General features: G+C 38.7%; 1 protein-coding gene across 4 annotated transcripts in view; it reads right to left on the reverse strand.

The window, feature by feature from the left end:
* Nucleotides 1-868, reverse strand: part of LOC306879747 (SAM and SH3 domain-containing protein 1-like) — a 46,156-nt gene extending 45,288 nt beyond the window's left edge. For 3 of the 4 annotated variants that reach the window (XM_079432917.1, XM_079432916.1, XM_079432915.1), the window contains exon 1: nt 218-816. In XM_079432917.1, coding sequence (XP_079289043.1) covers nt 218-319 — 102 coding nt within the window. In that variant the 5' untranslated portion in view covers nt 320-816. Of the gene's footprint in view, nt 1-217 lie in introns of all 4 variants that reach the window. The other variant, XM_079432918.1, reaches the window with a different exon arrangement.
* Between the last annotated feature and the right edge of the window lie 10,114 nt (nt 869-10,982).

Below are 10,982 nucleotides of genomic sequence, written 5' to 3' on the forward strand. Positions count from 1 at the left end.
GGAGATTTCTAAACTTCTCAATGCCTCTCAACAAATCCAACCATCTGTTCACAGCGACTAGAAAGTTAGCTGAGGTTGTCCTGACGCTCCTGCTTTAACATGCGCTTGGCATCAAAGCACAACCACTACACACACAATGAGCTCCAATAAATTAAGCCCCTTGGGTTGAAGGACTTTTCTCAAGTTGCCTTCCTGTGACACCCCTCCCCCAACTTACCAGCATCCCCATCACGTCCGACCAGAGCCGGGAGAAGCTGTCCGATGATGCGCCGCTGACCGCCTGCGGCTCCTCGGGAGAAGACACTTGATCCTCCTCCATTGTCAAACACTAATGGATTTACAGCCTCAAATTTCAAGTTGATGAATGTTAATCCTAAAACCAATAAAATACGTCCAGAAGTCTTTTAAATCTGAGTTAGTATTTTGCTATTCCGTGGTGCGTGTTCAAAAGTCGATGCAAAGTATTCCGTTAAAGTACAGAAATACATATTCATCAAGTTCGCAGATATGTTTTCCATTTGAATCCAGCTGAGTGCACCTCTTACTGAGAAACTTCAACTCAACTATAGCCGGACAGACTTCAGCGATTCACTTGGCACTTCGTCGGTGCGAACCAATCCAAACTTTAGGGAGTTCTCTTTAGTGTGCGATATAAAAAGATTTAATCATTACAATACGTAAATAACATCAAAGCCGATCCCTGCGAGACAAACAACGTTCTGAAGTACCCACGACAGCACCATTCAGCCACAACACTGACGAAAACGCCCGGAGCGGATTTTTGCGCTTGAGTTCTCCAGCCTCCCCCTCTCCAGCGCAATGGTTTACTCCGCCCAAACAACACACGGCTCTCGCGCTTCACTGCCACAAACGGGACAAACTGATCCTCACTAACTTCACCAAGTGATGACGACACACACAGAGACCTTTGGAAAAGGCTATCTATCTCTCCTTTCCAGCAATACTTTCCCCGCTATAAACAGACACAAAGGAACAAAGCGACATTTTGCTCACAATGCATGCGAAAACAAAAGGTCATGAGAAAATTATTTCAGAAGCATGACGTTATCCATTCTCTATTCATAACACTTCAAAGCACGCCTGAAAGTTTTACACACAGTAGTGTACTCAACCTTTTTGACTTAAACCCCCACGACCCCAAGGCTGAAGCACTCATTCACTGACACAAAAACATGTTTTCCTTAACTCATACTGGATATCGTTTAGCATTATTAGTAATTGAAAAAAATGGGATGAAATATTTTAAGTTTTGAAAGCAGTCTTTCAGATAAGTTAAATTGCTGTTATTGCAACAACAACAAAAAACTTTTAATGTTGAAACATTTTGTCTAAAATATGATAGCTCAAACTAAACAAAACTACAAAGAAAATATATTCAGTCAAAGTTAATTTAGTAGGTAATACAAGACAGTAATTTTATCCTCATGTAACATAATCTGTGACATAACCTTTCAAGAAGATATTGTAATGTGGCATCTGACCATTCTGGATGTCCTGCAGGGAAGATTTAAAGGCATAGTGGTTTCACTAATCTAACTAAACTCTAAGCCCCTTGTGTAATTTGAGTTTCAGTAAGCCAGACGACAAGACAGAATTGAATAAATTTGCACGTTCAAAGCTGTGGATGCCTTAGTTCTCCTCCTGTCATGCCTGTCTATTGCAAAAAAAAAAAAGAAGTGTCTAAACATGTCTGCTCTTCTTCTCTCCTCTTTCTCCTTTGCTTCCCAGAGACACATTCTCTGAAACGGCAACAGCTGTCTAGTCTCGTGACAGATGCCAGAACAGCCTGAAAGAGAGAAAGTGAGAGCGAGTTCCTCTTGTTCTATGTGAGAATTCCTCCATTAGTCATACAGGGGCAGAGAGAAACCATCCATATATGCAGATCACACATCGAGAGAAAGCAGGAGCAAATCCTGGCAGCGGCAGGTCGCAGCGCCACTTCCATAGTACTGAGTGTGTTTAATTCTCAATAAAAAAAAACATCTACACTATACTAAATTAAAGTCACCTAAAGACAAATTCACACATTCACTCAATTAAATTCATGCATATTATCCATATGCACACTCAATGAAATTCATACATATTGTAGGTAGAGGTGAAGACGGAATGACTTTTCCAGACAGGGACTCTAAAACAGATGCCAAATATGCTTAGTGTTTATAGCCTAAACATTTAAAACACATGTCAAACTCTTTCAACCAACACGCGTTTACATGAACTTTAATGCTCATATACTCGCACACAGGTGCATTAACTTTTTAAAGTTCCTCTAAGGAATGAGGTTTGAACCGATATTCTGGAAGTGCTTTACCTGATGTCTGCCACTGTATGTGTTATTAGCATAACGTTTAATTTAAAAGGGGCTGTCAATCAATTTGGATCAGAGAGGACCAGGAAGAGGTCAAAGCGTCAGGTCACCGTGTGTTTGTAAGGGAGTTCCCTGCTGAGTAAACAGAGTTTCTAACAGCACTGAATGGCAGAGCAAAGGTAATGCTCTATTGTTGAGATGCCTTCCGGATTCAAACCAAAGTGTGTTGTTAAACTAAAGGCCTGTAACCTACAGGGATTGCAAAACACTTCCACACAATACTTCATGAAAAGCTTAACTCAACGCCAGACTACAGGAGGCCAGTAAAGCATATAGATCTTAAGAAGGGAAAGTCAACACAGCTGCACCCGATTCATACCACCTATAAATATAACCAACATCAAATACTGGAAAGTGGCTTTATAGGCTAAAAACACGTGAGTCTGTCATCGTCTGCAATGAGATCATAACAAACGGTCATTCCGGACGTATTGAGCCTGAACAGCACTGATCTGTAAAACAGGGATTATGCATGCAAAGCACACAATTTTTTTTAACCAAACAATTATTGTATGCTGCATAAATAACTGATTATATAACTTGAGACTACTGTGTGTCCTAACACCATCAACATTCAAACATTTTTCTGTATTTTCTGCACAGATATTTGGGAAATCGTTAGTTTATCTTTTCTGCTCATCTCTCTCTCTCTGCACCTGTGGCGCGGATGGTGTTGTTGTTGTGTAAGACACACACAGTGGCTCTCTTGCAGCGCTGTGATTGGTATTCCAGTGATCCACATACTCGGTGGCGGAAATACTGGGGCCAGTTTGGCCCGGCTCACTAGATCTGTTTATATGGAAAGTGCCAAAACGATGGCCACCTGCAGCCTGCGGTTCTGTAGACAGCAAAACATTCACTGTTCTTCTATGATAAGTCAACTAAAGTTATGAAGTATGGATATGTGCATTGAGTATAGAGCCCATGGTGATGCTGGATTATTGGATCTGCTGAAGCTAAGAATGAAAGAAACATATTCTTCAAAATAATCTAAAATAAAGAGAATAATAATACAATAAGGAATTAATTTAAGTAATTAATATTTTTATTCAGGATGGATGCATTATATTTATCACAAATGGCAGTAAAAGCATTTTTAATGTTACAAAAGAGAATTTCTGAAGGATCATCTGACACTGAAGAGTGTAGTAATGGTTTCTCGTATACATGGATCTAACATGAGCACTGTTAATTCATGGCATTCAGCTTTTAATGTTGTGTCTTTTCTAAAGTCTTTGTAGAAGTTATTTTGTTGTTATTTGCTTAGCTATTGATATTAATTAATATATTTTTATTATTATTATTTATTTATTTTTGGGTCTACTGGGGCGTGGGTTCTGGATTTGTACGGCTGCTTTTTGGTTTTGTACTGCTGTTCCACAGAGTGAAGTTCAATAAACAGTTGTTAACAAAAAAAAAAGAGTGTAGTAATGCTACTAAAGGTCAGCTTCGCTAACAATAATAACATTTTAAAATATAATAAAAACTATTATTTTAAATTACAATAATATTTAACAATATTACTGTTATGGCTGTATTTTTGATCAAATAAATACAGCCTTGGTGAGCATGTGAATGTCCATTCAAAAACAAAAAAATTATACTGTGTAAAATTAACATCTGAACAAAAGAGAAGAAAACAAATATGGGATGAAAAAGTGGGTTACCTTATCCTAATGTAATCTAACCAGGCCATTTTTATGAGAGATATTTGGATGATAAAAACACTTGCAGACAAGACTAAAAGCAATAAACAGAGACAGTCACCATACACATTTAATGACTTTCTGCAACAGGTTATGAGCCATCACTTTAATTAAACTGAGATTTATGAGTGTGTATTCATACGATTTAATCTATACAAAATAAACCCTTTAAAAGATGTCTGTAGGCTATACAATCTTTACTGAAATGGTGTAAACAATTATTAGGCATTCTGTTTAAATGATTGTGAAGCAATAAGCATATTCTATAGATTCCAGAAATCATGTAAAGTGTTTCATCCTGTGGAATTAACCCAATGACACACAGCACTGTCAGAGATCAGGAAAGTGTCATGTTACCTCAGGATCAGTCATAATATGGGTGACCTTTTAACAACAGAATAACAGAATACTCTCAGAAGTGGAGAAGTGTGTTTGTGTGTTTTCTCGTTCATGCTGGTAGTAGGAAGGCTTCACTCCAGTTGCTCTGAACAACATACAGCTTCAGAAAACAAATGTGCTATGCTCTGTCTGAGAGATGCATGTTTGCTTCAGATCTCAAGGCAAGATGAGCATTCTGCTGTCTACGGATGTTTATCCTGATCACGTCTTCAAGCTGATGTGGCAAAAACACAAAAGTAATCAGTAATCAGAACTGCACTTCCTCCCCAGACATGAGGGATACATGTAAAGAAAGTTAAAAGAGGAAACCCTTATAATATCATACACAAACAAACACACACACACACACACACACACACACACACATAACCACTGTAATTGTTCATAAACGTATTTGCTTCAACTTGGTATGTCCCCTAAAGTCACTCAAGGTGTTTCAAAGAATTATTTTCCTAAAACGCTTGGTTTTGTCATTACATCTCTAAACTCTTGCAGCGTTCCAGGCACTGGAGGGTACCGAAATGCCGGGATCATTTATCCCTGTTTGGCTGTTTAGCTCATGACTGAGTAAACAGCTATTAGCTGGAGTGTTTATTTCAGTTGCATTAGTCTGGCACACTGGAACTCAACATTTGAGCCATCCATGTGCAATCGCATTCGTCTGGAGATTTGCTGCTTTAATCGTGGTACGGTTGCTAATCGGTATGGTGTGAAGAAAAACACGAGACGTGAATCCACATGCTCATTATATCGACCAAAAACATTGTGTGTTTTGTGAAAATTCTGTGAACATCTGCAAAGATATTTTATAACAGACTGGCTGAGGCTTTAATTCCATTCATCAAATGACATACATTTAACTTTTGATGGAATAAACCATAAATCAGCAGTTTCTGATCTTTCTAAAGAGCAGTGGCATGCTGTCCACACGATGACACCATAACACTGCTATTTGTCTGTTAAATATGTCATCTTGGGATTCATTTCTCCCTAAGGAAACTTAGTCTAGGACAAATAATCTGTTTTACTCAACAATGCACAGCCACCAGTGAGCCCAATGTAATCACAGCGTGAGCTATTCATTTCCACACAGAGCCCCTTGCTGGTGGACAACACAACTGCAGGCTAAATGTGTTTTTCTATCCCTTGCCGGTGTCTCCACCGGGCAGGGACACCGGCAAGGGATAGAAGTATCGCTTTTTATTTGAGTTTTTTCATTTATATGTTTATTATTGAAATGTTGTTATATGCATGTGTCAATTTGATTTAATTTCTTTATTTTCTTACATATGTGGGTATATAGTATTTATAGAGTTGTAATTTTTAGTTTTAGTTACTTTTTCTTATTTGTAAGTCGCTTTGGACAAAAGCGTCTGCTAAATGACAAAAGTAAAGTAAGTAAAAGTAAATGTACCAGAATACTTAGATTAGTCCAGAATGAAGATAAAATTATTATGTCCTACTAACAATTATGCTATGTTTTTAAGACATAATAACAGTTGTGCGGCTAAATATTTTTTGAGGAAACCATGGTACATTCATCCATCATTTGGATGGGTTAAATGCAGAGCTCGAATTCCGAGTATGGGTCACCATACTTGGCCCTATGTCACTTCACTTTCACTTTCACATTAGATTCATAAAAATAATAAAAAAAACACATTACGAAAAAATGAAATTAACATTGACAAAGTAAAACCCTTCACTGTCATTTTTGATCAATTTAATGCATCCTTGATAAAAAAAAAAAAAAAAAAAGTATTTTGCATCCAGTTTAACCTACAGCAATTATACTGGTAATGGTGTAGATGTCAACTATGTCAGTAAGAAGGAGATAAGAAACATGTTCAATGCTGGTTTTCCACTGACTTCAACAGTGAGTTTTTTCCCACAGCTAGTCACTATGAGAACTGCACAGACCCATTAATAATAAATTAATATAATTTATAATTAATAAAAGCCTGACAGAATCTTTCACATCCTCATGAAAGACCCAGATGTGTGTAATCATCATGAGAACAAACCGCTGTTCTCCACACATAGGACAAGTCCAGACAACAACTACAACAATAACTGCACAGATGAATGATATTGTGTGAATCATTCACTTATAAGGGACAGGTCAGAATTGTTTTGTGGTAATCACCATTATGTCACAAATGCTGTCGACTGAGCTTAACTCAAATTGAACAAAGATTTTTACTTGAAATCATTCAAAAAAAAAGAAGGGTCAAATGAATGCCTGTCCAGAGCATGCTACACCACACCATCCTGGAAGAGACGCCAGTCCACCAGATGCTGGTGTTTGTCTGCCTCTGTTTCCCACCCACAACAAACAGGCCTGTTGCCACAGCAACCAATCCACTGGAGAGTGAAGTTATATTCAAGAAAAATGCTGTACTGATTTGGAGCTTTACACACAGCCAATCTGTCAAACCGACAGCCTTATTAATATTCATAAACACACTTCTGCACAACATACAAACACAGTTTCAGTGGAATGCAGTTGACTTTCTGCACACAATAGGATGATGGAAAGATAAGGATAAGAAAAGAAAACACAAAAGCACACACATTAATGGGTGAATAATTATGTTGGTAATGTAGGTATGTTTTTGTTTTCTATGGGTGGATTTTAGTAGAATTTGAAGGCAGAAAATAGACAATAGGAGTATATTTTAGGCCTTAGCAATCTCCTAAGAACCACAAGCAACCACTTAGAGCAACTACGCATTTGACCGTCATCTCTTAATCCTCCTTTTCTACAGAGAAAATGAAGAGAGGAAGAGGAAAAGGAGGAGGCGAGGTGGGGAGACACAGAATCAGCAGGCGAGAAATTGACTTGACTACCTGCCAAACGCAAGCAGAGGGGAGGAGGACACAGGAGGGGTGGAGAGCAGGAGACTGCTGGCCTGAGGCGCTTGGCTCAGGTTTGTTAGCGTGTCTACAGTAGAGTGGGGGAATGATGAGAGTTCGCTGTGGCCACTGGCCACTGACTGTCATAAAATGCCGGGGATATAAACACTCTATGCCATAAGTACCTGTGTGTTTGAGTGTGGGTTGGACAGATCTGCTCTTGGCCTCAACCACAAGGGACAGACCACAGCTGATTTCTATGGAAACAGAAATAATATTTCAGCCATGGGTTTTGCACAATGAGTTCCACTGTGAGGTTGATTATTCACTGACAAAGACTCACTGGGATGTGCTCTTACCCTGAATTACATATAGGGCTCTTTAAGTCTATTTTTTTTTATGTAAATTATTATTAAAAAACTAAGTGTATACACACACACACACACACACACACACATATATACGTATATACACACATAGATATACATATACATATAAAATGGGTGGGTTCAAACAAAAGGTGCTATCTTCTAAGTTGTGTATCAGATCCAGATGAAAATACCTGTGAATAAAAGCTCAAATGTTAATCTCTCATCTCATATTCATCTTTTGATGTCAAACCCAAATGTTTTCAGTCTACAGCAAAAATAAAGGAATTGGCCTTACTGTTCCAATACTACTGGAGGGCACTATATATATATATATATATATATATATACACTGTATATATATACACACACACACACACATACACACAAAATGATAGAACGCTGATAGATTTAATTCTAATTCAATACCAGTTTTTTCTGTTTAACATATTGCTTTCTGTTATTATCTCCTTCATTTTTTTTCACTTCACTGGAATGATACATTCATTCAAGTTCAAAAGCGCAGTTTGCACTTGTAAGGAAACAGCTCCCCCTGGGGTCATGAATGCAAACCCAGAGAGAGGTTTTTGTGGTTTATGGGGTTTTTGTTGGTTTTTGTGGTTTATGGGGACTCTCCATAGGCGTAATTGTTTTTATACTGAACAAACTGTGTGTGCTATTGCCCTACACCAACCCTACACCTAAACTTAGCCCTCACAGGAAACTTTGTGCATTTTTAGATTTTCAAAAAAACACAATTTAGTATGTTTTTTAAGCCTTTTGAATTACGGGGACATAGGCAGTGTCCTCATAAACCACCTTCATATGGTAATACCTCTGTCATACCCATGTCATTATACAAATTTGTGTCCTCATAAACCACATAAACAGGCACACACACACACACACACAGAGAGAGTGTTGAGAATGTGGTATAGTGTCGTTTTTTCCATTTTTCACCAACAAAATCAACAGCTCTAAACACACAAATGTCTTTACCAGGCTTACAATAAAATCTCTATGAGCTTACAGAACACAAGTTTTACTGCTTACAACCATCATTTATTAAAATAAAATAAAACAGACACCACTCCCATAAAACAAGTCATAGTTGTTATTTTTAATAACCTCACAGACAGATTAAACAGGGGTCCTTAGGTTTGTGGTTAGGGAACATGAACGCTCAAATATGGGCTGCTGCAATGAAGTATTTGAGGTCAGACACTTAGACACACATTTGCATTTGTCAAACTCATTGCCCTCGAGCAAGAAGGGATGAATCTTTTACAAAACATAGTTTTGAATTTAATATCTGATTGAACGATGCACTGTAAAATGCAGATAAACATCATCTCTGACCACACATTCTACTTGAGGAGGAACAAGTAACTGTTACTGAATATAAAACTATTTATTTAACAATGATGCCTTTAATCAAATTGCAGTAGCTTTCATTATATTAAATTGATGCTTTGCATTATTTTGCTTACTTGTGGTGACAAACTGCCTCTCATATCTTATTACTTTTATCTCAATGAAAAGCCTAAAAATCTAAAATAAAAGGATGAAATTAATGATCATAAGAGTTAAACGAAATTATATAATTTGAGTTTTAGATTCATGTGCTCAGCTATCATGTATAGTTTGGGCATGGTAAGATTTTTAATGTTTTTGAAAGTCTGTTTCTTCTCCCCAAGGCTGCATTTATTTGATCGAAAATACAATAAAACAGTGATATTGTGAAATACCATTACAATATAAAATAATTTTAATATATTTAAAATTACTCAGCTTCACATGATCCGTCAGAAATCATTCTAACTCTAACCCCAACTTTTGAACATTAGTGTAGGTGCAAAAAGTTGCTAATATAAAATCCAAATATCCTTCTTCCCCAATGCACTTTTCCTGCTTGTGTGCTAGTTTGCATCATAGAAAGCTCCTGCTCTATTGACTCTGGCAGACATCCTCTGAGCATTTGATAATGCCTGGGGGAGAGACAGAGATGAGCTGGGCTTTGATTGCTTCTGGCTGCCTTTGAAAGAGTGCAGTGCAGGGCAGTTCAAGAGATCACAATCTATTCCACAATAAATCATCTGAACAGCTCGCCAGCCAACATCAACTCAAGACCTTCCTTATTAACTAAGTGCCAATACTGATGTTAACTATGGATCAGTTATGTTAAAGGTGAAGTATATATTTTTTCTGTAATAAATACTTTCTCATATCCCAGCTTAATATGCTGAGACAAATCAAGAAAGTGATTTGTAGGTTGGTTTCTTATAAGAGACAGAATGATGAATAGACCGATGCATATCTATAAAGTTATCATTTCAAAAAGGTACAAGTTGAACTGGATTTCATGACGTGTAAAGTGAACAGTAGCTGGGTGGTGAAAGTGAACAGTGTGTGTGTTAAGACTCCTGCTGCTGTGGGCAAGAAAAGAGAAAAACAAAAACAACTCTTTTAATGGGCTGTTTCAATCTCCGCTCCCAAAACACCTATTCCCCCTCAGGTAGTCTTCCTCTCTTAATATACTACTGCGGCCAGACGCCAACAAGCACACTCACACACTGCAACCCACTTAGCTCGCCGCTGGGGGTGGAGGATGAAAGGAAAAAAAGAGTATCTAGGTACAGGTCTGCTGGCACTGATCAGGATGGGCTTGACTTTATGAGTCCCATTATCCAGGTTTTTAATGTGGGACTGATATTCATAAACCCATCAAACTCAGCAGGAGCTTTCAGACACACAATTAATTAGACCAGGCTGTTACAGCAGGCAGCAAAATAATAATCATTAGTCCACAGGGATGTAGATGCTGTGTCAACATCTCTGCAGCGACATGCGGGCCCACCTTAGAATGTTTTGTGTGTGTGTGTGTGTGTGTGTTGTGGCGGGAGGAGCCAACGACAGACACAGTGGGCGTGGCGTCAAGCCTCGGAGAGGTTTTTATTAAACAAAATATTAAAATAAAGTGTCCAAAGGGGGAAAAGTGTCCAAAATAAACAGGGATCTGGTGTCCTCGTTGTGCTGCGGGGCTGTGAAGGAGGGCAGTGTGCAGGAGGGACGGGTCCAGGTAAGGGGCGGAGTCCGGCGGCCGCACGCGCTCCCGTCTGGAGGTCCCGGGGCGCGGGTGACGGCGGCTTCTGTGGCGGCTTCGTCCAACTCCTTAATCCCCGGGTGCTCGATGGGATTCCACGGCCCGGCGTCCTGGCCCGACGGCCGTATCACGGGTGCGGTATCGGCCGGACTGTGGGT

Source organism: Barbus barbus (genome assembly GCF_936440315.1).
Source record: "Barbus barbus genome assembly, chromosome: 14".
NCBI lineage: Eukaryota > Metazoa > Chordata > Actinopteri > Cypriniformes > Cyprinidae > Barbus > Barbus barbus.